The 25,855-nt window shown below is 47.4% G+C and overlaps 1 protein-coding gene across 3 annotated transcripts in view; it reads right to left on the bottom strand.

Moving 5' to 3' along the window:
- Positions 1-25,855, bottom strand: part of CACNA1E (calcium voltage-gated channel subunit alpha1 E) — a 296,087-nt gene that overhangs the window by 36,284 nt on the left and 233,948 nt on the right. For all 3 annotated transcript variants that reach the window (XM_060009746.1, XM_060009755.1, XM_060009763.1), the window contains 11 exons: positions 24,234-24,393; positions 22,932-23,061; positions 22,169-22,228; positions 21,294-21,400; positions 10,439-10,450; positions 8,695-8,791; positions 6,147-6,307; positions 5,481-5,618; positions 4,454-4,655; positions 3,469-3,633; positions 2,534-2,644 (listed from right to left, as the gene is read on the bottom strand). In XM_060009746.1, the coding sequence (XP_059865729.1) occupies positions 2,534-2,644; positions 3,469-3,633; positions 4,454-4,655; positions 5,481-5,618; positions 6,147-6,307; positions 8,695-8,791; positions 10,439-10,450; positions 21,294-21,400; positions 22,169-22,228; positions 22,932-23,061; positions 24,234-24,393 (1,343 nt within the window). The remainder of the gene's footprint in view (positions 1-2,533; positions 2,645-3,468; positions 3,634-4,453; positions 4,656-5,480; positions 5,619-6,146; positions 6,308-8,694; positions 8,792-10,438; positions 10,451-21,293; positions 21,401-22,168; positions 22,229-22,931; positions 23,062-24,233; positions 24,394-25,855) is intronic.

The raw sequence follows: 25,855 nt of genomic DNA, 5'->3' as shown, positions 1-25,855 counted from the left end.
CAGGTCCTCCCTTGGCATTCTTTCAGTTCATTTATTCCTCCCATGGATGCTGTAAGTAGGTAGTGATAAATACCTCATAAATTACTGAGTGGTAGGGCTAGCAGGAAGAATGGGTAGAGATACGCGATAAAGAGAGAAATGTTCTGGGGAGAGAGAAGGTACGTTTATGAGCACCTACTCAGGACCTGCCACCTTAGGTATATTCCCTCACGGGACACACACACAGTATCTAAGGCTAATGGCAGCTATTGTTATCCTCCTTTTATGAATGAGAAAACTGAGGCTTAGAGAGGCCTGTCTGATTCCAAAGTCACAGGCACCTGCCAGGCATGTACAGAAACTCAGCACACAGCCTCAAAAACTCACTGCTGCTAAGGATGACTACCTCAGGAGTGGGGTCAAGTTGAGTCTCTGAGTTCCTCAATTCTCAGTGCTCTCCTATTACCAACCCGGGGTGAGCTTCCTAATTCTTGGTTAGGTCCCTATATGAGAGCTAGAATATAAAACTAGCTCTCAGGGGACAGAAGCCCTAGATTCCAGTAGAGGAGGCCTTACAATACAGTATGGTAGAGCACAGCATAACATAGTACAGACTAGTAGATTACGGTGGACAAAGTGTGGGCTTTGAAGCCAGAGAGACCAGGATCTGAACACTGGCTCTGCCTTTCAGTAACCTTGTGCAAAGTACTGAATCTTCTTGAGCCCTAGCTCATCCGTATAAGAAGAAAACCATAATGGCCATCTAATAGAGTTCTTATGAAGCTAAAATGGATAATACATAAAGCTTTTGGTACTTAGTAGACAACCAATGTATGTCAATTCTCTCCCTCTTTCTTTTTCCTCTTCCTTCCTTTTCTATTCCCACTCCACTTTCCAATTCTACTGCCTTTTATTCTGTAATCTTCAAAGAGCGACACAATTTTTCTGACCTTCAATTTCCTCATTTAAAATAACAACAACAACGATAATGACAGCTTCTGCCATGCCTATTTCAGAGTCATCGAGGAGATCTGACAAAAACAGTATATATTAGGGCGTTCTGAAAATCTACAGTACTATATCAATGAAAAGACTTATTCGGGACTAGTGGTGCCTTTTATAGTGTGAGAATGCTTCTAGACCTTGAATGAAAATACGGGGCTGAAGGTGGGAAGGAGGCAGGCTTTGGGGCCGAATCATCTAGTTAAGCCTGTAAGCATGTATTCGGCATTCACCATAATTTGACACAGAATTGGGGACTTAAGTCACAGACGACGTCAATCCAACATGCGAATAATCAAGATGCAGGGAAAAACTTGCTCTGTTTTTACACAGGCTTCCCCCACCCCCTTCTCCTCCCGCCCAGGGCCAGACTGTATTATAATGGCATCTTTGTTGCTGGTAGTTTACTTTTATTTCTCCAAGACTCAAAAGGGAGTCAAGCAACCAACAATACAGCCACCTGCAAGGGGTTCCCTTCAACTCTCCTCCCCAAACCATCAAATCAATGACTTTTCAAAGAACCACCAGGAAAGCAATTGCACCGTCAGGAAGCAATCGCCACCGTCAACACTCACAACCATCAAGCCGAGGCCAGAGTCCCTGTTCAAGCTGCCACCAGACAAACATATTCAGATAATCAGCTGAGTTTCTCTTCTTGCAGGGAAAGCCATACACATATAATTTGAAATGGTAGCTCACACACAAAGTAAGTGTGAAGCAGCTGTTGGGTGGGTTTATCTGCAGCCCACTGATCTCACTGTGAACACTGAGGCAAGGGTGGCAGAGAGGATTATTTTGTTTACAGGACACTGAAGTGAAGGGCTAGGTTTGCTGCACACCCTTGATGGTAGATGCGAAAATCTGCCAAACAACTATAATTAGTAGTTGAGGAGAAGTAAAAGGAGGACTCATGCCAGAAAAACTCAACCCAACCCTCCCCAAACCAATTCCAGAAACTGCCCCCCGACCCCACACTTGCTCACTCTCTCATACACACACTTTAAAGGCCATTAGCCTTTGGAAGCTTAAGTGCTAAACATTTATTTTTAGTGGCAGAAATTACTCTTCAGGTAACTAAAGGGAGGAGGATTACTAGGTAAAATCTATTATTTGCTATGTTTGAGGCTAAGCGGGACAGATATTTTCCCATTTGAGTTATAGATTTTAAACCTTTCACCAGTAAATAAGCGCTCAGGTTTCTTAGTCCAGTCCTTGTTTTGCTCTTCCTGACAGATAAATCTTACTAAGTTCTAGTAAGACTCAACGACTGTCGCCCCTTGACAACTGACAGACTTTGACGAGAACAGAGCTGATAGCTAGAGGTAGGAGCTGGGGATCTGGTTCTCTTTGTCTTTTCTCCCAACACCCTCACACATCATCCTGTCTCTACGGCAGTTTTTTGAAGCAGTCGAAACAAGCCCACAATTAGGTGGGCAGGTGTGTGAACCCTTTCTGGAATAGCGGTGACCGCCCTCCCTTCCAACAAAGGCTGGCAATGTACCCAAAGAGAAGGGAAGACAAGAATGGTGCCGGGATAAATTCCATGACGTACCAAGAAGCCAAACGCAATGATCTTTAGGACACATTCCAGGGAGAACACCATGGTGAAGGCGATATTCAGGTACTTCAGGGCCAGTTCATAGGTACAGGGAGCAGAGTAGTACTGCCGGGAAGAGAAAAGAGGAAAGAATCAAACCCCTAAAGGTGAGAGGGTCCATGAGAGAGGCTGGCCATCTCGCGTCCCTGCCCTTGGGGGACATTCTGGTGTCATCTAGGGCTAGAGAGGAGAAGCACACGTCCTAGCAAAACAAAACAGAGGAAAACACAGGTCTTATTAGCAAAATGGCCAGTCTTCCTAGAGTTGAAGGTGAGAAGGGCAGAAACATTTCCTAGAGTTAATTACTTTACCATTTAGTATTAAAAACCTCTTCCGACACTCTTAGAACCCCATGATCATCTACATCTCCTGACATCTCCACCCTTGTCTGCGTCTGATTGCCATCACCAACCTTTGCTTTCAGAGTTCCTGGATTGCTACTATATATTTCACTGCATTTTGCCCCAAAGACCCAAAGGCTGGGCTGTGGATGGAGACAAGATGAAAGAGAAATTCCACGATGGAAAAGTACGTAACAGGGCTTCCCTGGTGGCGCAGTGGTTGAGAGTCCGCCTTGCCGATGCAGGGGACACGGGTTCATGCCCCGGTCCGGGAAGATCCCACATGCCGCGGAGCGGCTGGGCCCGTGAACCATGGCCGGAGCCTGCGCGTCCGGAGCCTGTGCTCCGCAACAGGAGAGGCCACAGCAGTGAGAGGCCCGTGTACCGCAAAAAAAAAAAAAAGAAAGAAAAGAAAAGTAGGTAAGGAGGCAACAGACTGGTAAGCTGGAGTGTTTTCTCAGTGTCTCGGGCACACACACAAGTGCTCTGTGAGGGGACAGTTGCCGAGGCTCAGCCTGCCCGAGTGCCTCCCAGCCACCACCTTCTCACCTTCATCATCAGCACGACAGTGTTCAGGGCGATCATGGCCATGATGGTGTACTCAAAGGATGGAGACACCACAAAGTGCCAGACGCGGTACTGGAAGGTGTGCCTGTTCTGGGGCATGTAGCGGGTGAGTGGTTTGGCACTGATGGCGAAGTCGATGCACGCCCTCTGCAGGAGAGTCACACTGATTAGCCAAGCTCAGATTCCCTAAACCTCGCACACGGGTGAGCTCTCTGTTAGACGGTTAGAAGAAGAGGACAGTGTGTGAGAAGAGGCTAGGGCTGCGCAAGCAGAGGTAAAAGCAGCAAAAGAAATTCTCTGGACAGAGCTACAGGTGAGATGTCACCTTAAATGAATACACAGAACTAGAAGGGTTCGGTCCCATGCGGTAAGGACTTGACGGTTATTAATAATGCCCTTTTACACAGCACAAGACTTAGATATTTGGGCAGGAAGCTCACAGTCAGAAGTAAAAATCTATCTTCCTGTGCATTCCCATAGCACTTTATTTGCATTTCTCTTATGGACTCTAACAATTTCTAGTTCAGTTCCAGGATAAAAACAATGGACCCGACAATGTGTCAGAACTACGCTTGTTACTACAAAAGCAGTAATAAGTTAGACAGGTTCCCTGCCCTTACAGCAAATATACACCATTGAGGGACGCAGGAAGGGAAGCAGACGTGTCAACGTTATAACGTTGGCACACGTCTTTCACCCCCACCTCCAGAAGATGCGCCACATAAACGCAGGGGCTGCATCTTAAACACCTTACATCCCTCCCAGTTCTCTGTGTCTCATACCTGGGCTTTAAACAGAGCGGATACTCCAAAAACATTTATTTAATGACTGGCTAATGCATTTCCCCCCAATTCTCTCTGTAATTCACAACAAAATGGAGAGCATTCTGTCTTCCTCCTAACACTGCTGGTCTGAGAGTCCTTTCCAGAGCGCCCCCTGGCCCTACACTCCAGACCCCTCGTTTCACCTCGTTCTTCTCCAGGCTGCACTCCTCCATCATCTTGTCCCCTTGCTCCTGGAAGGTGATGATGATGAGAGCCACAAAGATGTTGACGAAGAAGAAAGGAAAGACCACAAAGTAGACCACGTAAAAGATGGACATCTCCATGCGGTTGCTGCGGCTCGGGCCTCGGTCTTCCTCTGTCACATCGACAGAATGCTGCAAAACTCTGGGGACATAACAAGAGGGCACGGATGGTGGACGGCGATCTTGGAAGCTGCTGTGACTCAAGGCTTCATTAGCAGATGTACCATCTACTGTATTTTCTTATCTGACTTTTTAAACTTGGTGGATCCTCTGTGAATTTGGGGCTCCACAACCAAGCTGGCGGACCCCCAATCCACTGTTCTTTCTAGCCCCGCTGCCATCACGCATCCAACTCCTAAACACCAGAGTGACATTACTTTATAGTTGAGGTTGCCATAAAATACCAAGAGACTCCTGAATTTCCCTTTGGCATTTTGCTGCCACCAGGAAGTGGTGTCTTGGTTACCGCCAAGTCTCTGAAAAAATAAGCCTGCAGCTACGAGCAGCATAAAAACTGCATTCTGTTGTCTTTGACATGTGAGGTATGACCACAGAAAGCATCTCTGGGTTCTGCCACCGCATCCTTAACCCTTGACCCTCATGTCCAGGGCCAACTCGGAGGATAAATCTGTCTAAGACAGTCCTCAGGGACTCTCCTACGGTGCGGAGAGCTGTTCAAAACTCATTTGTTCCGTAGGAATCAGAAGGCTCTATTCAACTCCTTGATCATGGGCTGAAACACTGTGTTTCAAATATTTCCCGGACTTCGTCAGCTCCCTCCTGATTCCCGCCTGAAGGATTTTCATTCTTCCTCTCTCCTGCCCGTCTTACCTACTCATAACCACTTACTTTCCTTGGTACAATAACAAAGGGTTAGCCTTGCTTATCTCGAATCAACTTCTCAAGGCAAACACATGGCCCTAGCCCAGCTCACAGACAAGCATGCCAAGCCAAACCCATCACTCACTGAGGCCATCCTTCCCCTGTGGAGACGGTGAAGAGGGTCAGCAGGGCCCAGATGATGTTGTCATAGTGGAATTCATGGCGCTTCCATTCTCGGCCTTTCACCTCCATCTTGTTTTTCTCGTGATCTACATAGTTTCCTCTAAAACCAGAGCAGAAGTGAACCAGAACCTCTTCACTACAGCTCATGGAAGAGCAAAGAAATTCTAGGGACTTTGATAATGTACAGTAGTAATTATCAGCATTCAAACCCAAGCAAGAGGGGATTTTATTAAGGCAGTGTATTATCATGGAATAAAAATGAGATTTGGTGCCCAACAGACATGGAAGATTAAATCCTAGTCCTTTCACTAGTCACTGTATAACCTTGAGCAACTTCCTTAAACTTTCTGTGCCTAGGCTTCCACACCTATAATGTGCAAATGAAACCTATCTCAAAAGGTCATTAGAAAGATTTAAAATTAAAACCTGATGCAAAATGCTATGTTCCATGTCTGACACAAAAGAGGTACTCACTCAAAATGTGGCAACTTCTTATTTTGCCTTTTTTCCCAAAAGAGGAATGGATTTGAGAAAGGGGGAAAGAAAAGACCTATCTGTAAAGGGCTGTGTGGACCTTGGCAGAACGCACTTTAGCAGAAAGGGAGTGGTATGTGCTGGTGGCGCTTACATGCACTCCTTCTCTGTGTCCTTGGAACTGTCTGTGCAATAGAAGAACTTGCCCTTGAAAAGTTGAACTGCGATGACAGCAAAGATGAACATGAAGAGCTTATAGACAATTAGTATGTTGAAGACATTTTTCAAGGAGGTGACCACACAGTCGAAGACAGCCTGTGAACAGAAAAAAGAGCCCTGGTGTGTGAATCCCTGAAATGGCCTGTGTATTTGCCTACAGCTGAGTTGGACCCAGACTACCACCAGCCAGCCCACTGAGAAGGTGCCCTAGGAGATAGCACCCTAGGAAGAAGTGACACTCATGGGATTCGGACCTGTTTTCTAAGCTGGTCATGACTGTAGGAACGTATAATTTAGGAGGGGAACACATGTTCTGAATCTGGAAGGAAACCCAAAGCAGTAGAGACCAAGATGGTATCAGGCAGTGGACGGAGTCCTTTGTGGAATCCTATTACGGGCACTCCACTTAGTGTGAGACAGAAATTTATTCCAGAAAAGGGATCCTTGAAATCATTTAGCCTGTTTTAGGCGTTAAATAGCTTATCCGTAACTTCATCTATTTGGGGCACGTTCTTAGATTTGATTTATACACTGAATATGTATTGTTTTCTCTCAGCCTTTCTAAATAGATCAGGGAGTGATAATAAACTCTCATCTTTGTTCATTTTAATGATATTTTGTAATAAGTTCACACATTTACCCCATTACATTCCACACTTCACGTAAATGTTCTCTAGTTTAAAGCTGGCTGTGCTGGGGATGAAGATTCAACAGGTGATGTGGGAAGGGGTAAGAGCCACCCTCTCTTAGAGATGGGAGGATCAGATGGACAGAATCAGGAACTTGCACTTCAGTTCAAGGCAGTGAATCTCCCTCTGAAGAATCCATTGTAGGCCCTAAGCCATGAATAGTTACATGGGAATTCAACACATTTCAAACCATTTTTAGGTTATTTTCTAGGTTTGTAGGTTTAGCTCACTGAAGAGTCTAGCCCCACAGTGGCGCTGCATTTGAGCAGTTACCTCTTCACAGCGCTGGGTGAACACTGCTGGTTTAATTAGTTCAGCACTGCAGGGAATGTGAGTGACACGCAGCCTCGTGGAATTATCAGATCCACCTACATTTCCCTCAGGTTATGGAGCTGCAGAGCAAAGAGCCAGCCCTTCCTAATTAGTTGGAATTAACCAAGGTTGGGTCGCCTTCTTCAGCCTGTTAATTAATCTCATCATCCTGTCCAAGCCCTTCTCAGGACCCCAACATAGCTCAGAGGAGGAGACCAGTGGACCTGGGCTGCAGCTAACATTGGTTAGGGCCCCAGGCCTCCCGGCCAAATTTTTCTGGGGGTGAGGCAGAAAGGAATGAATGTTCACAGGCACTGACCCCGGCCAGGCCCTGTGCTGGGGCCTGTCACCAGGTGGAGGGTTATAATGAACAGCGTGTGAAAGATTTCCTGATACCATGGGAGATGCCTGATCCAGGAGGGAAGGCAGGGCAGTGGAGGAGGAGAGCAGGCAGTGAGGACACTTTCTTTGGAGCACGAGTACCTCTCCTCGGGAATCCACGCAGGAGGCCAGGGCCCTGGGCTCTGAGAGGAAGCCACGTCTCAGCCAGTTAGGGGTCTTCCAAAAAGACCTTCCTGTGGTCTTAAGCCTTTGATCAACCTGGTTGGTTTAACACCTCTCTGCAGAGCCAGAGGGCTGAAAGGGAAGCAGTTGGGGTGGCGGTGGAGGGACTGGTGGGGAATATCAGAGGTGAGGCAAACCCAATGGGAAAGAGGAACTGGGGAGCAGGGGAGTCCCTTGTTCCCTCCCTGGAGGTGGCTGGCTCTCATTCGCAGGAATTCAGGAAGGAAAGACTTTTCTCCCATGAGGCTTCAGCTTCCATCACAGCAAGGGATCTGTGTGGGAGAGGCGGGTTCCACAAGCCAGCAACCTAAGGGCAGGAAGGCTCAGGGAAGGAGCTCAGGGTGGGTGAGCAGGTCAGAGGGCAGGAGAACCCAGATAATAGACCTATGAAGACACAGGTCCTGGCAACAGGGAGAACTTAGTTGTGTGAGCTCACTTCCCCATTTCTTCTCTGCTTGTGCCAAAAATGACTCTGTGTCCTTGGGCAAGTTATTGGCCTCTAAGATATGAAGGGTCAGGGCTACAAGATTCTTTCTTTCTCTAGAATCATGAGGAAAGAAACCAGCCCAGGTGACTTGGTCTGACGTAGTATGTGGACCACAACACGCAGGGCTCATGCTCCTTCCATTGTGGTGTCTGACCCACCTTAATGACACAGGAGGCTCCAGGATAAAGCCACACAGGGTTCTTCCTATGACTTCCCACAGAGGGTGGGGCAAAAGTCCTTAGAGACAGATTTTTTAGGATATTGGTTATTTTCCTTTGAAACTCAGACCCTTAGTTCAAGCAGATGAAAAGAATCTCAGTCTCTGTGTGAGCAAAAAGAATATCCCCAGAAATAATTCTCCAAAAGCAGGCCACCTAGGCGTCTCTCTCTAGAGGAAGGGGAGCTGATGGGAAGAAACTGGCGAACGTTACCTTGAGCTTGGGCAGGCGCTTGATGGTCTTGAGCGGTCTCAGCACACGCAGCACCCGCAGGGACTTGATGGTCTTGATGTCCCGGCCCTTGTTGCTTCTGCAGGGGAGAAGCCCCGGGAAATCACAGGACAGGGGACAGTTAAAGTGACAGTCACACTACTACGTTAACAGCAACAGGGAGAAGGGAGAAAGAGGTGGGCAAGAGGCCTGAAACTGGGTCAGAGTAGACCCCAAACAACACTTTCTGGGAACATTTTCCAATCACTCCCCAGCATGCACACACTCATATGCATGCACACTCATGCATACTCACAAAGGGCAAGACACAGGCACACCACAGAGGCACCCGTGCACACACGTCAATCAACACTTCCTACCCCTAACAGCCGGAGCAATGCTGCTCATGACCACACTGACCAAATGGACATGGAGGATCAATCGACTGGGGAACACGACCGTAGCCCGTTGTGGACAGGCATGGTGCCTAGCCTAGGGAGTCTTCAGTAGAAGGCTCTCAAAGAGCATGTGCTGAATTGAATAGGGAGCCATGGTTGACAGCAAGTCTCATCAGAGGACTCTGCCTAGTCCTTCCTTCAGCTCTAGGTTTGTCACCTCTGCACAGTTCATGAGTTCAGGGGAGAGCAGGGTAAGGAAGGCTGGTGGGGACATGACACCCATGCTGGGCTGGGCTGCTGGCTCCAGAGAGAGCACGTCATGCAGGCTTCTAGCCAGGACTTGGGCTCACACCCCGATTATCTCTGTGCGAGTGGCTCTTCCAGCAGTCCCTTCCCATTTCCAGCCCTCTGCACCTAGCACAAGCTGCAGAGAGCCTGCAGTTGGAGGAGGCCCAAACTGCAGCCCCCGCCCACCTTTATCCTTGCCCTACAGCTGATGACCCTCCCTCTTCAGCCTCTCGGAAATGTTTGCTCCTAGTAGACAAAATACATCTTTCTATTTTTAGGAAGGAAATGAATAAATCAACCTGCATTTCTCTCTCCACCCTGCCCATCCCTTGCGATCTTTGCATTCGAGTCCAACAACTGCAATTTGTAAAACATGCAGATGGTAGAAAATGAGACTCTAAATAGTGAGCTCAGGTTCTGGTTCTTTCCTCACGTTGGCCCAGATCACCGTGACACCAACTATCGGAGGAAATGGGATCCATCTAGAACATCAGATGGGAACTACAAGGCTTCTGCCTGCTTTTCACCCTGTCCTTCCTGCCATACCCATCCTCCAAATAGGGAGATCAAAGGCCATCCATTCCTTCATACAAGGCAAGGCAGGAAGACAGTTAATGGAAGGCTGACCGCCTAGAAGGTGAATTCTGAGACCCTCTTAAATGGTTACAATCCATGATGTGTAAGTTGCTTTTACTCCGTTCTAGATCTGAATATAGATAACCCGAAAGTATCACATTGATATCAATGGCCTTTTGCATCCGTGGGCTTTGTATATTTTATAAACTCTTTTACTTTAGTAGGATCGTCTATCTACCTTTCTAAAAAGGCAACATATAGGCCGAAAACATATCCAAACCAATAAGAATGATCATTTCCCAAGAAGGCTTGGTGACTCCTAGTTTCTGTTCTCTTGGATATCAATGAAAACACACCACTCACATAAACTCACCACTCCTTTCTTAGTGAGCCAGTTCCTTCCCTCTCAACCATACTTTCTCCCTCCTCCAACCCACTCCCCATATTTTTTTACTTCAAAGAAAACTGAAGAAAAAAATATTTACCCCAAGGCATTCCTATGGAGGATCCAAGCAGAAAGCAGTTAAAAAAAAAAAAAAAAAAAAAGGAGGAGAGGTAATGGAGAGAAGGGAGATAGTCAGTAAATTCAGGGAGAAAAGAGAACTTTAGGACAACGGGAAATTGGAGATGCCCAGACCCTAGAGATCCCGGTTACAGCCTTGGCACTTGCAGAGTCCGCACGCTTTGTGAAGGAGAGGAAGAGCCAGCACACCATCGCTCCACACCCACCTCTCCACCCTGCAGAGGCAAAGAACCTCTTGCAAGCGTTAGGGACGCTGCCTCGAACTATATGGCATTCCCCATGTGTACTTTATTCCATGGAGCCTCGCTGAATTGGAGTTTTCTAAATGTAGTCTTTCACCTCCATTTCCTTAGTAGCCTTCAGACAAACTCCTTCTGTTTCCAGTGAATTTATAAGAAGCCAGGCTAGAGGAAAAATGCCTGATCTGGGCCAGAAACTATGTCTTGGAAAAGGAGTTTCAAGACATAGTGGCATACTTATGCTTATGAAGGAGTTCATTTGAAGAGTGAGACACCATGTCCAGGAGAGGGCTACTCTGACATCTCTCAAAAGCACAGATGGGCCATACCATAAAACCACCTTGAAACACGGGGGAAGGCATTGTCTATCAAGGTCCTGATGTCACATAAAGGGATGCCTTTTGATAAATTAAATGACCACCTGTCCGTTGTGAGCTATTTACCGTGTAGCTTGCAGACAAATCATCCCAGTTCTATTGGTGCGGCTTAAAAATGACAAAAATAAAGATGGAGAGCATAAACATGAAACATTTGAGATAGAAATAATAAAAGCTAACTTTCTGAATATTTATTCTTGGCCAGACTCTGTTAAGCACTTTTAGTGCAACTCTTTATTCGGACGTCCTAATAACTTTCGGACAAAGGTATTATTATCTCCATTTCACAGATGAGATGCCGAGAAGCTGAGTGCCCAGCAGTGGCAGGGCAAGCTGGGACTTGAACCCAAGTCTATATGATGCTCAGAGCTCTTGCTCTGCACCATTAAGCTTCTGCGCCAGCAAGTTTTTGGTTCTAGGCTCTGTCAAACAGCTCACCAAATTCTAGAGCTGGAACAGATCCTTGAAATCCACTTAACTGCAAACAAAACTGCAGCCCGTGGAACGTGTGCCTTGCATAAGATCTCAGTAAGTGAGCCCCAGTGCCACGGGTGAACAGCCAGCTGTGATGAAGAAGTGCTTAAAATTCAGCCTTTGCTTCTTGGTTGACAGTTGGCCGTGAAGGGTACTTTTTTTTCCTTTCTTTTAATTTTTTTTTACTTACCACAAACCTATGTTACACCACCATATACCACAAGCAAAGATTTCCAATGACCATTTTATTCAGTGAATGATCCCACATTCAAAATCATATTAATTTTCACTGTAAATGCCAAATGAATGGTGGTTTGAGAATTAAACCCAAGTCCTTATGAACCTTAAATCCCTCATGTGATAATCTCCAAATGCTCAGAAGGCAGAGGAAATATCTTCCCCTGAGTTATAACAGTGTCTTCTCATGCATGAGACTGGGCACGTGGTAGGTCAGCCAAACATACCTTTATCCATTCATATAACAGCACTGATGGAGTCCTTAATAAATGTCTGGCACTATTCTAAGTACTGACTACACGGTTGTGAACAAAACAAATGAGGTCCCTTCCTAATCTAGGAGGGAAGACAGGCCTTAAATAAACAAGCAAACAAATGAAGGTATAATTGCAAGCTAAATGCTTGGGAAAGATGGAATCATTTGACTGAAAATTTTGCCAGAATAACTAAATAGGTCACCATCTTTTCCCCAGGCTACATTCATCTTTAGCAAAAGCTCAGGGAGAATCTTCCAAATCCTTGAAATGAGAGAACAAAGTGGTCCAGGCTTTCACCTTCCATTAGCCCAGGTCCTTAACACCAAGACCTTTATATCCAGTAGACTCTAAATGGGTTCATACTCACAGATGCCCATCATATTGAAGGAAAGTTCAATAATTTTTTCTCCTCATACACACCCAGATAAAGGACAGAATTTGCTCTCTACAATTAATTTTGTCCCAGGATCCTAGTAAAATGTCATGCTATAGAACAAAGGGGATCTCTGACGACCTGTGTGTGTGTGTGTGTGTGTGTGTGTGTGTGTGTGTGTGTGTGTGTGTGTGTGTGTATGTCTCCCTTGGTTTGGGAAGTGGAATGCTTCGATGGTACACTCTGATCTTAACAGCTGATTGTGGTTGCCAAAGTACTGGGCTATTAGTCCCATTCTGACTCCTACAGAGTTGAGCCAAGGATAGTAATCAGACACAGGCCAAAAGTAAAATAAAGATTAGTCATTGCTCTGCACATCTTTCAAACAGGTCTGCAGAAGAGCTACTGAAAAGCTAGGATTTTGAGTGGCTGTAAAAAAACATGCTTGGGTTCTCAGTTTTGTTAACACATACATTCAGTACGAACTTGAAAATTGTCATTTGAAATGAAAGGAATACTGGCTGACAAAGCCACAGGGTCAGGAAAAGCATCAACAACGTAGTCCCCATTAATTAAAATATAGCATAAATTTACACATGGGCTAGGCTAAACTACCTCTCCCAAATCCCTGCATACAAGAGTCATTTAAGCCATTATCCAAGTCAACAAGATTGCAAGGGAGAGGTTTTATCAAACCAGGAGAACAGACTCTTCAAATACATCAACTGCAGCATATTGTTTAAGAAAAAATTCATGAGCTTTTTACAGCTCATTTAAATATAATCATTTGATAACACTTAGCTACGCTTTGCTATTAACTGTATAAGCGGAATTTTTTTACACTGCCTGGCTAATTGGTGAAATTTTATCAGGTTTAAAATTGACTCTAGAAGTTTTAGCCACAGCAATCAGAGAAGAAAAAGAAATAAAAGGAATCCAGATCGGAAAAGAAGAAGTAAAGCTGTCACTGTCTGCAGATGACATGATATTACACATAGAGAATCCTAAAGATGCTACCAGAAAACTACTAGAGCTAATCAGTGAATTTGGTAAAGTAGCAGGATACAAAATTAATGCACAGAAATCTCTGGCATTTCTATACACTAATGATGAAAAATCTGAAAGAGAAATTAAGGAAACACTCCCATTTACCACTGCAACAAAAAGAATAAAATACCTAGGAATAAACCTACCTAAGGAGACAAAAGACCTGTATGCAGAAAACTATAAGACACTGATGAAAGAAATTAAAGAAGATACAAGCAGATGGAGAGATATACCATGTTCTGGGATTGGAAGAATCAACATTGTGAAAATGACTATACTACCCAAAGCAATCTACAGATTCAATACAATCCCTATCAAACTACCACTGGCATTTTTCACAGAACTAGAACAAAAACTTTCACAATTTGTATGGAAACACAAAAGAACCCGAATAGCCAAAGCAATCTTGAGAAAGAAAAATGGAGCTGGAGGAATCAGGCTCCCTGACTTCAGACTATACTACAAAGCTACAGTAATCAAGACAGTATGGTACTGGCACAAAAACAGAAATATAGATCAATGGAACAGGATAGAAAGCCCAGAGATAAACCCACGCACATATGGTCACCTTATCTTTGATAAAGGAGGCAGGAATGTACAGTGGAGAAAAGACAGCCTCTTCAATAAATGGTGCTGGGAAAACTGGACAGGTACATGTAAAAGAATGAAATTAGAACACTCCCTAACACCATACAGAAAAATAAACTCAAAATGGATTAAAGACCTAAATGTAAGGCCAAACACTATCAAACTCTTAGAGGAAAACATAGGCAGAACACTCTATGACATAAATCACAGCAAGATCCTTTTTGACCCACCTCCTAGAGAAATGGAAATAAAAACAAAAATAAGCAAATGGGACCTAATGAAACTTCAAAGCTTTTGCATAGCAAAGGAAACCATAAACAAGACCAAAAGACAACCCTCAGAATAGGAGAAAATATTTGCAAATGAAGCAACTGACAAAGAATTAATCTCCAAAATTTACAAGCAGCTCAATACCAAGAAAACAAATAACCCAATCCAAAAATGGGCAGAAGACCTAAATAGACATTTCTCCAAAGAAGATATAGACTGTCAACAAACACATGAAAGGATGCTCAACATCACTAATCATTAGAGAAATGCAAATCAAAACTACAATGAGGTATCATCTCACACCAGTCAGAATGGCCATCATCAAAAAATCTAGAAACAATAAATGCTGGAGAGGGTGTGGAGAAAAGGGAACCCTCTTGCACTGTTGGTGGGAATGTGAATTGATACAGCCACTATGGAGAACAGTATGGAGGTTCCTTAAAAAACTAAAAATAGAAGTACCATATGACTCAGCAAGCCCACTACTGGGCATAAAACCTGAGAAAACCTTAATTCAAAAAGAGTCATGCACCACAATGTTCATTGCAGCTCTATATACAATAGCCAGGACATGGAAGCAACCTAAGTGTCCATCGACAGATGAATGCATAAAGATGATCTGGCACATATATACAATGGAATATTACTCAGCCATAAAAAGAAATGAAATTGAGTTATTTGTAGTGAGGTGGATGGACCTAGAGACTGTCATACAGAGTGAAGCAAGTCAGAAAGAGAAAAATAAACACCATATGCTAACACATATATATGGAATCTAAAAAAAAAATGGTTCTGAAGAATGTAGGGGCAGGACAGGAATAAAGACACAGACCTACTAGAGAATGGACTTGAGGATATTGGGGAGAAGGAAGGGTAAACTGGGACAAAGTGAGAGAGTGCCATGGACATATATACACTATCAAACGTAAAATAGCTAGCTAGTGGGAAGCAGCCGCATAGCACAGGGAGATCAGCTTGGTGCTTTGTGACCACCTAGAGGAGTGGGATAGGGAGGGTGGGAGGGAGGGAGACGCAAGAGGGAAGAGATGTGGGAACATATGTATATGTCTAACTGATTCACTTTGTTATAAAGCAGAAACTAACACACCATTGTAAAGCAATTATACTCCAATAAACATGTTAAAAAAAAAAAACCATGCATGCTGGGGCTTAAAGACAAGAACAGGTAGACTGGGAACTTCTGTCTTTCTTTCAGACACTTCCTTCGTGTGGCTGCCACTACGACCTTCCTTTTTCCCTCCCAAACCCTGTTTGCAAGGCAGCTAGGGTGTAAAATGCAGCAGTGGGAATCCCAAGAGTCCATGGACATTAATCATCTTCAGTGTCCCTGCTGGGGTCCAAAGATAAAGTCCCTCTTGAGGTGACTCTTAAGGCTGGAGTCTCAAGCAATGACATCCTTCTATCTGCTCACAGCTGGAAATTTCTAATTGCAGCTCAGCTGGCATCCTAAATCCACAGTTAACGGGCTACCTGACGGCTAAATTTAATTTTAATCCTTCATTCTCTTCCACAGAGCAGTGGAACTGGATGAACTGTCTGGCGCAGTGGTAAATGGGTCTTCTTTGAATGGAGCAGGACTTTGTCAACCCTTTTTCCCCCTACAAGATTAGTGAGTAGTCAGAGCTTCCTGTGGGAGACACCCCTCTCACTTTTAAAAGAATGGGGGCTGTCAAGAAAGAAGCCCCGAGGCAAAACTTGAGGTTTGAGGGGACTGCCTCAGACACAGGCAGACAGCAAAGGACAGGAGAAAGGATCAGGCAGGTGTAAGGTGAAGTATCAGTTCCATTATTACCAAGCTCCGCTGAGTGTGAGCACGTACCAGCATTTCAGTTCTAAGCAGTCACTCCTTTCTCATGTATGCACACTCCCACCTTCACAAACACAAAGCCTCAAATGCAAAACCAGAACCAGAGTACCATTTCCAAGTCTAAAATTGTCTGTGCTTGTGTATCTCGTTGAATGAATTCAGAACCGGCTCTGCTGCTGTGGCTGGTTCTGAATGCGTTCAAAAGACCTTATCCATCTTAGAGACTAGGGCAGACCGTCAAGTGTCAGGAAAGTGACATACTTCAATGAAAAGAATGTACTAAAAGCTAACGTGGGAATTCCGGTTCCTTCTGGCATCAAGAGGCGATTGACTCATGTTTTTCTTTCCTGGCTAAGGACCGAATAATGAAAGGCCAAGTGCGGCTGTGATCCAGATCCCCTGCGTGCCAGGGAGCCCTGACCTTACCTCGTGCCCTGCTATGATGGAAAACGGTAACGGGAAGCTTTGGCGTCAGCTGCCTGAGAGCCTGCATGACTGACTGATGTACACAGCCGTGCTGGGGAGGAGGTGGGAGCTGAATTGCTAGTTATTTTTCTTTTCAACTGTTTGTGTTGAGAAGCCATCATAAGCTGTGAATTTACTATTTAGAATCCAACCCAGGACAGCTCACCTGGTGCTTGACTTGAGCTGGTCAAGTAACATGTTATAGAGCAATAGGAATGAAGAGGAGGGAGGGGCCTGGGCTGGAGTGCAGGATCACACCCTTCCCATCCTCCCCTGCGGTCCCTACTGAGGTGCTGGCCTGGCCCCGCCCACCTGCCTGCCAGAAGCCCTTCACTAAACACGGAAGACGGGAAGTCTGAGGGCCAGACAGCATCACCATCAATGGGCAGGATCCCATAAGATTTATGTACTCAACCTGCACAGTGGACACATGACCCCCCTACAAGGCAGCCGACTCTGGGCGGTGCCCCAAAGTGAGGGGGTGTGTCCAATGTGCAGATACCCAGAAATGCCAAGGCTGGAACCATCCCTGCTTTCCCACCCAGCAGACCGGGAAGCAGAAGTGATGGCAACAGAGTGTGAGAAAAGTGAGAAAAGCAGTATCTGGTCTTTCAGTGGACAATAATTATCAAACAGAAGAACCCCTCTTTTTCAAATAGAAAAAGATAAAAGAGAAAGGTTTCAAAGGCCCAGTCACTCACCCGACTTTTCTTGAAACCACAGAGAGGAAGAGGCACAGTCAGGATATTTATAGTTGGCAAACACTCCGTGTCCCCACGTGGCCCAGAAAGCAGGGTGTTGTGAGGGCAGTGGGACGAGGGAGAGCTGTAGCCAACCTCTGTCAAAACTTTGCCCCCTCTATACAGGTATTGGGCTTATGGAGGGAGACCTGAGTGTTCTTATAAATGCTTTATAATGTAAAAGTGGACTCGGCAGAACAGGAAGGGTGCAATACAGGTATCTTTCCATTTATTTTCTTATCCCTTGCTATGCCCACACTCAGAAAATAAACCCCCTTCCCCTCCTCAAAAGTCAATACAGTGCCCACATGGAATCCGTCGAGTTTACATTATAAAGAATCCCTTCACTTCACATATGCAGCTATAAAGAAGAGAGATCCCCTTCCAGCCAATACAAAACAACATACACGCTCCTAGAAAATATACATGATGGCAGGGGCAGACCGCTGCAGCAGAAGGGCTCAGCTTTCTCTGAGAATTCAGCTAGAGGCCATTTTCTCCCCTTGGTTGGGGTGTTGCTCCTGGGACTTTGGCTGGGTCCTCAGAAGGCTCTGGCCGCCAGCGGTGGAAGAGATACCAAGTCACTTCTGATTTCTGAGGAGCCACGGAAAGGTATTACCATGACAATCGCCATCAGTTCTGCTCAAATTGAGCAATAACGTTTGCAGAAGCCTCAGTAAAACAAGGTTCAATTTCAAGGAGAGAGAGAGAGATAGAGCAGGAGTAAGGTTATGTGAATGGTGGACATTCTTAGGGGCAAAAATATGGGATATGACAATCAAAGTTTTATCCACAGGGAGGGATGTCCTTGACAGGCCTACAGAAAAACTCACACGTGGTTCTCTTGGCCTGAGCCCCTGACCACAGCCCCGCAGGGGGACGTAGGCCTTATTCCGATGTCAACCCGTTTCAGGTCAGGCCCTTGCTTTGCTGTCAGGGGAAACCCTGGCTAACCCTACCAAAGTGATAGGAGAGCTGAATTCTCTGTGCCCTTCATGAGGAAAGGGGAGAACAGAGTTAGAAAGCATGAGCATACGAGCAAGAGAAAGCATTACCTGGACCTCAGCAAACGTGACGAAGGCCAGAGGAGGGGGGTGTGAGCCTGTCCCATAAGCAGGAGAAAGGGGAGAGGAAATGGGCATGGCAAGCTTAGAAGGATGCTAACAAAAGAGAGAGGGTGCATGGAGAAGGATGAGCAAGTACCATTTACATTTTGGAGAGAAATGAATAAAAAGTTCAAGAAGTGAAACCACTAAAAGCAAGCAATGGGGCTTCCCTGGTGGCGCAGGGGTTGAGAGTCCGCCTGCCGACACAGGGGACGCGGGTTCGTGCCCCGGTCCGGGAAGATCCCACATGCCGTGGAGCGGCTGGGCCCGTGAACCATGGCCGTTGAGCCTGCGCGTCCGGAGCCTGTGCTCCGCAACAGGAGAGGCCACAGCAGTGAGAGGCCCGCGTACCGCAAAAAACAAACAAACAAAAAAGCAAGCAATGGATCATAACGCTCAATCCATCACAATACACGTGGACCCCAGAACCAGGGGGTTTCTGGGGTACCCTGCACTGTACCTGATCTGAGGACCAACAGAGAGGCTTCGGCTCCGGGGCTGTTAAGGCTTCCCCCGCCACAAACACCAAAGCTACCACTGCCACGTTTCAAAGGGCACAAAGAAAGAACAAGACAGATGACAACCCTCCAGCCCGTCGTCACTGCTCTGGATCTGAGGAGACACAGCTGGACTGTGGACATGTGGCAGGCGTGCAGAGGCTTCCTTTAACACACACCTCCTTCCCACTGGCACCAACACAGGCCAGGTGTGTGTGCACAACAACCAAGTCTTGGAAACCAGCCTGTGTTCAACTTTTTGTGTACGTTATGTCTCAACACACATTTTACTCCATATTCGGACTTCATGACGTGATGGAGAATGGAAGCATAAGGAAGGGAATTCACGTTTACTGATCGCTCACACTCGGTAAGGCTCTGGGCTAAGCCCTTGACACACAGTATTTTGTCTCCATGTCAGAGATGAGAAACGGAGGTTAAGAGGGTTAATACTTTGCTATGTTGCTCTAGGCCATGAAACTGGTAAGTGGAGGAGCTGGGCCTTCCTGACTCCACAGCCCACCCCCTTCCTCCCACTCTGCCCTGTGACCCCAATGAACTCCGTTCTTTCCCAAGAGGACGTGGCTCCTTTCCTATATGCTCCTCTCTCCTTGTCCTTTATTTCTTCAAAGAGAGACAACGTATTTTACCGAGATCAAAGTAAGGGAGAAGAACAATATGGTGAACAATGTACACAAATGAGTTGGAAAAATGAAAAGGGAACTTGACTTTAAAAACTCAGGGGTAAGATTTATCTCTAACATGAAAAGGTGGACCTCCTTAGGAGGAAGGCAGACTTTGGTGCTTCTCCCCTTGAAGGAGGAGGAAGAGGAGCTGGGAGCCCCCTTATTAGAGCCAGAGTTGCCTTTATTTTTATCTTGCTATGAGAGTCCACACAGGGACCAGATGCTTGGAAAAATGTCATACTTTCGTGAAATCTCCTTGGGAACAACAGTTCAGAAACGTCTGATAGGAGGTTTCCTTGTGAGGGGCACAGGTGACTCCACGTGACTCTAACGGGGTAAATACACTGGTGCACGTAAGGACAAAGGACACTGGAATTGTCCTGACTGCCAGCTCAGGGTCACAAGTCACATTCAGCCTGGTTCTCCTTTGGAGGGTCCCCCATAGCTGGGGCAGCAATGGACACAGTCTACTTCCAGGTTCTGGGAGGTCTCAAATTCTTAGCACAGCTGGGGACCTTTCATCTCTCCTCCCACTCCTGGCCACCTGAAGAACATTCCTTCTTAACTCTTACCCCATTTCTTTCTCTGCCAGATGGATAGGGACGGAAGCTGACAGTGTCTGGGGAGAAGGTGGGACAGATGATCCCTATCTGACCACTTGGGTCTGGGAAGGTCAAGCCTACGGAGGTGTTTTGCTCCTCCCCTTTTGTAGCTGTCATCCATGACAGAAGCTCCCAAATGCTTTCCTTGTGCCCCATCACACAGTGTAGCTCGTCTTGCCTAGAACACCTGGCTTTCTCTTGTACTCAGAAGGCTGGAGGGCATATTCTATTGTGCCATCCGGCAAAGGGTGAAGCTGCTCTGACAGTGGAACAAGGTACGGACAGAGCCCAGAAGCCTGTCATTCATCTTCTGGGGCCCTCTACCCACTAGCTTAGGGAAAACGCTCTGACAATATGTCTACTTCCTAGCTACACCCTGGAGGGCTAGGAAAGCCCTTCCCTGGATCAGTGTTCAGAAAAAAAAAATCCCCTAACGTAATGAACATGGTTAGTCACCTGAATGGATTAAGACTGTTTTCCTAAGTGTGTTACCAAGGAAAGTTGGGAAAGTCTTTCCTTCTGGAGTTCATCATATTAACATGCTTCTTATGTCCTTGGGATAGCTCTGGGGTACTTCTGCTTATAAGCAGAGAATCTCCCCACACCCCGCACTCTGTGATTCCCCAACTCTGCTCTACCCGCTGCATTTTTCTTTCAAGCTGATCCTTTGTTTGACAGAATCAAGAAATGAAAGGGTACCTCGGCTGCCCCTGGGTCCCGCGCCGAGCCCATGGGGGCACACAGGTGAGTGCCTGCCCAGGCCCACTCATCTCGAAGGGAGGAATGCCAAGGCCTTTGGCTTCTCCCTAGAGACTCGCTCTGCTCCTCCTTCACCAGTCCCACGACTCAGGGCGTGGGAGCTGAGGCTGTAAGGCCCTCAGGAGCCCTGTCGAGGGGTAACTGGGAAGCAGACTCCCAGGGCAGCGTTCATGGGCACCACTGAGTGAACTGGCCCTGGAGAAGCCCTCAAATCAGCCGTCTCAGAAAGGAAGGAGGGAAGGGAATTGAACGAGAAAAAAAGAGTTACTTACGCCAGAGCAAAGGCCACCAATGCACCAACCACTACCACAAAGTCGAGGATGTTCCAAAGGTCTCGGAAGTAGGACCCGTCCTGCAGGATCAAGCCCTGGTCTATCATCTGCAGGAGGATGTGAACAGCCATCAATGAGCCCAGGAGGTGCCGGTCATACGTGCCCTGAGCTCTGGGCTCCCCATGGCAATGTCCCCACTGCCACTGCCTCTAGAAAGCAACCCACACGGGGACCCAAGAAGCAGGAGGACAGGTCCCGCAGGCTCTGTCCACCTAACTGTGAGGCCCAAGGCCCTTTTCATAGCCACCAGGGTTCACTTAGACTCCCTGGCTCCTCGAAAGCCGCCACATCCCTCCTTACGTTAGTGGCTCAGAGCCCCAGGCATCGCCACATACGCACAGACGAGAAAAATCTCAGATGGGTGAGACTGGGAATAAGATGGTAACGTGGGGTGTTCTAGTGGCAGGGAAGAGAGTGGAGGGCAGTGAGTAAGGTTGGGACTAAATGAGGCCAGGAAGACATCTGTACCTAACCCCTTGCCTTGGCAGGTACCCAGGCTCAAACCAGGAAGCGTGTTGGGGAGGTGAGAACAGTCCCCACGCCTGGAGCACCTCTCCTGCCTGCCTGAGAGGGGGCCCGCCTTCTCCCCGGGCCATGCCCACAGGTCTGCACCAGTCTAAACAGATCCCCACAGTCACGTCCTGCCACGACAGACCTCACTGGGATCTGAGGCTGGAGGAGGGGTCAGCAGAGGCGCCGCTGAGATTCTGACATTGATCAGGAGGTGACAGTCCTGGGGAAGGGCACCAGACTAGAGAGGTAGACGGGTGGCCCATCCAAGCCCCAGAGCCCAGGTTTGCTCTAGAGGCTCTTACCTTTATAACCATCTCAAAGGTGAAGACGCCAGTGAAAACATAGTCAAAATACCTCAGCACCTGTGAGACACATAAGGTAGAGACCACCAGGCTACACACACCCCTCAACACAGGCTCTCCTGCACGCCCACCCCAAGCCCCGCTCACTTCTACCTTGGAACAGAAGCTCGGAGTTGTAACTGCTAATCAGACGCAGGGAAGAGAGGAGCCGTGGATACTGCTGGGGCCCCATGACCCGCTGGCCAGTCCTTGGCCCTTCCCTCCCCTGTGGTCAGAACTTAATGTCTTGGGTCCGAACTGCCCCCCAGGTCTCTCCCTCCCTGGGATCCTTGTCCGTTCCAATCCTCCCCACCCCCTTGACCCCTCCTGACATCCACCCTGGCCCTCTAGGAGGTGCCTCAGCTCCCTGGGAGGAGCTGCAGCGCCCTGATGTCACCCACATCACCCATGCCCCTAGGTCAGACCCCACATCCAACCCATGGGTGACTGCAGACCCCTTTTCAAGGCCATGGCTGGCTCTGGGTGTAAGGCCCACTGCTGAACGTAAAGGTAAGCAGTGTGGTTAGGGTTAGGGTTGCGGGTGGGGACTGTGGCCTGGAAGCGGTTCACGCTTTGCCCTGAGGACTGGGACCAGGCAATCTCTCAAGCCTCTCTCATTCTCCAGGAACCTTCCTTAGCTCATCTCTAATGTTGGGATGGGAGGGGCTGCGATGGGCGGTACCAGGGTACTACGGGGGCTGGCAGTCAGCCCCCGCGCACCTACTTTGTTGCGCTCCGAGTTGGTCAGGACGGGGTCCTCGGCCGCCAGGGCGATGCTGCTGGCTGCGATCACCAGGAGGATGCACATCTCAAAGTAGCGCAGGTTCACGATGTAGTGGCAGGCCCTGCGGATCCTGTGGGTGGCGGATGAGCCCGCTGAGCCGGCCCCCCTTCCCTCCCATCCCCATCTTTCCTCCCCACCCCCACGCACATCAGCCTCTTCCAGACAGCCAGGCCCTGGCCAGAGGAAGCCAGGGGGAGAGCCATTTAATTTCTCAGGCACCACCCTTGATTGAAAGTGCTGGTGGGGGGAAGGTAATCAGATTGGTTAGAGGCTGCAGTACGCAAGCCAAGACACGTTATCTGCAAGCACATCTGAGCTGGGGGGAGCCGCGGCCAGCACCAGATGACACACGCTCGGGTGGCTACAAGGTACCTTCCACTGGGTCTCAGTGTCTACTCCCCAACTGCACAGAAACTGGGGCGCAGCAAGGGACTCCTAAGAACCAATAAACGTAAAAGCAGACCTTGATCCTAAGATTCCTGATGGAAGCAGCAACAGGCTTCCCTGAGCCTCAGGTATTCTGATTAAAGTGACTATTCTATAGACAGCATCCTGGCCTCGGTTGGCCTGACATCTCTTAGCCCCGGCTCCTTCCTTCCCAGGGCCGTGCCTGAATACTGCCCACATGGTCACTGAAAGCCTTCTCACCTTCCCAGACTCAGAAGCTGGTCTATGTGTACATCTTGCTCATTTCCAGGGTGGAAGGCAGCTTCTCTTTCAAAATTCTATCTTTCCTAAAGCTAACCTTCCAGATTCTTCCTCGCCAACCCCATCTCATGCCCTGCCTCTGCTCTGAGGGACACACCCACTTCAAAATTCACACGGAGGGCAGCCAACGGATGATCGAGTTATCCAAGCCTCCCTATTCTCAGCTCTGTCCACCTCTGGAATATGTGGTGACACATCCCAAGTAGATTTCCTTCCTTCTCACCACGCCCCACCCCCCCCAACCTGCTGACCAAAGAGTAGGTGAAGGGTCCTTCCCTCATGACATTTCTCATTCTGTACTGTCTTAAATTACTCTTTAGACTATGGGCACAGAGTTCCAAGGCTGTTCATTAATTCCATGACTGGCCTCACCTAGTGAGCACCCTGGAGTCTTCAGATGTCTGGCCACATTCCACCAGGAAGGCTCAGGAGGAAGACTGGACCCCCATCCCTCCTTCTCATCACCCCGCCCTGGCTCAAACCTGGGCTGTTTACTCCAGCACCAAAGGGAGGTGGCAATGGAGGGTGTCTTACGGGTTGGTGGTGCTGAAGATGAACATTGAGCTGTGAGGCACCATGGCTTTGCCCGTCTCACGCTTCTCCTTCTTCTGCTGCTTCTTCTCCACTTCCTCTTCATCCTCTTTGATCTCTGCCTCTTTCAAGGGACTGGCTTCTCCATCAGTCTTGCTGCTGACTGCAAGAGGAACGTGTTGAAATCTTCAGAAACCTTGCTACGTGCAGAACGGTGCCCTTCATTTTCCACTGGGGATGGGATGGAGGGGACGGGAGAGGCAGCTAGGGATGTGCCTGGCAAGGTGCCTGAAAACATCGGGGTGTTTGCTAGATTATACTGAGTTAAGCCCTGCTCTCTTCCTAGCCTTACCCTTGCCCTGATTTCAGGTGGTATAGCCCTTTTCTTTGCCATATAAATGATAATCATGTTTCCCGGGGTAAAACAGAATGGTTGTTTCTGTTGTAAAGTTTACAAAGTTTATTTATATCTAAACTCTGAACTCTTTGTATATATTCACTTATGGCATTTTTCACATCAGTACACCTTGGACGGCATATATTATTATTCCCCTTCTACAGATGGGAAAACTGAAGTTCAGGGAATTCAAGGACCTATCCTAAGGTCATACAGCTGGCATGGGTTCCCAATTCAAAATTCTACCTCCTTTCAAAGAAATCACACTGCAATGGAAGATTTTAAGAAGACATTACTCTGTTTGTGGCAGCCTTTCTGGCTGTGCTTTTTCCCGTCATGATTAATGTAGAAACAAGAATGCAATATTCACGCGAAGATGGGTCCATGACTTTATCCCAGGATTGAGAGGATGAAGAAGCAGAGACAGAGTGGGGCTGCTGGACCACTACTCTCTGTTTCCTTATGCAAGTCCCAGAGTGGGGTGAGTGGCAGAGAGGATGAGGCTATCAGAGTGGGGCAAAGGAACCTCTCCCACATTCCCATTCACTGAATGCTTCTGCCCTGGTACCTTGTGTAAGTAGCAAACCTCTGAGGTCCTGACCCCTTCCAGGTCCTTCCAAAAGGTAAGTCATCCAAAGTGTCCAAAAACCCTCTGATGACACGCTCTTACCTATGACCAAGGACAGGGACTAGCCCCAGAAAGAGAACAGAGGGGGGTCAAACTTTCTTAATGTTGTGTCTCATAAAGGAGGGCCCCCAAAACTTCATTATCAGAACATAAAATTAAATAAGACAGAAAAAAAGGTTGTGAGTCTGAGATCCTGAGACATGCCCACCCAAGTCAACCCCGGGGCACCGGATATGCGAGATTTCACTTTTTAAAGTAGTACTGGTACTCTGAAGAACACTTTGAGACATTTTCTTCACTTTGAGAAGGCGACGAAACAGAGACAGAAGTGGGAGAGAGAAAAACAGGGAGAGAGGACTGTTCTGTGAAAAGAGAAAAATATGGGGAAAGAAAGAGAGGAAAAAAAGCAAGAGTGGAATCCTGTGGTCATGATTCAGTGATGATAAGGTGGATGGTGGGATTAATGCAGAGATGGGTGGGGTGTCAGGGCAGGGATGGGTGTGGGTTAAGTGCTTTTGGGTTGTTTCCGTTTAAGGTCTCACAGGTGAACATCCATTGCCTTTAGGAACTATAAGAGAAAGTGTGACTAAGAGCTCCTAG

The sequence above is a fragment of the Delphinus delphis genome, chromosome 1 (assembly GCF_949987515.2).
Source record: "Delphinus delphis chromosome 1, mDelDel1.2, whole genome shotgun sequence".
NCBI classification, from domain to species: domain Eukaryota; kingdom Metazoa; phylum Chordata; class Mammalia; order Artiodactyla; family Delphinidae; genus Delphinus; species Delphinus delphis.
Note: the sequence above shows the minus strand (reverse complement) of the source record. Positions and strands in the feature narration are given on the sequence as shown.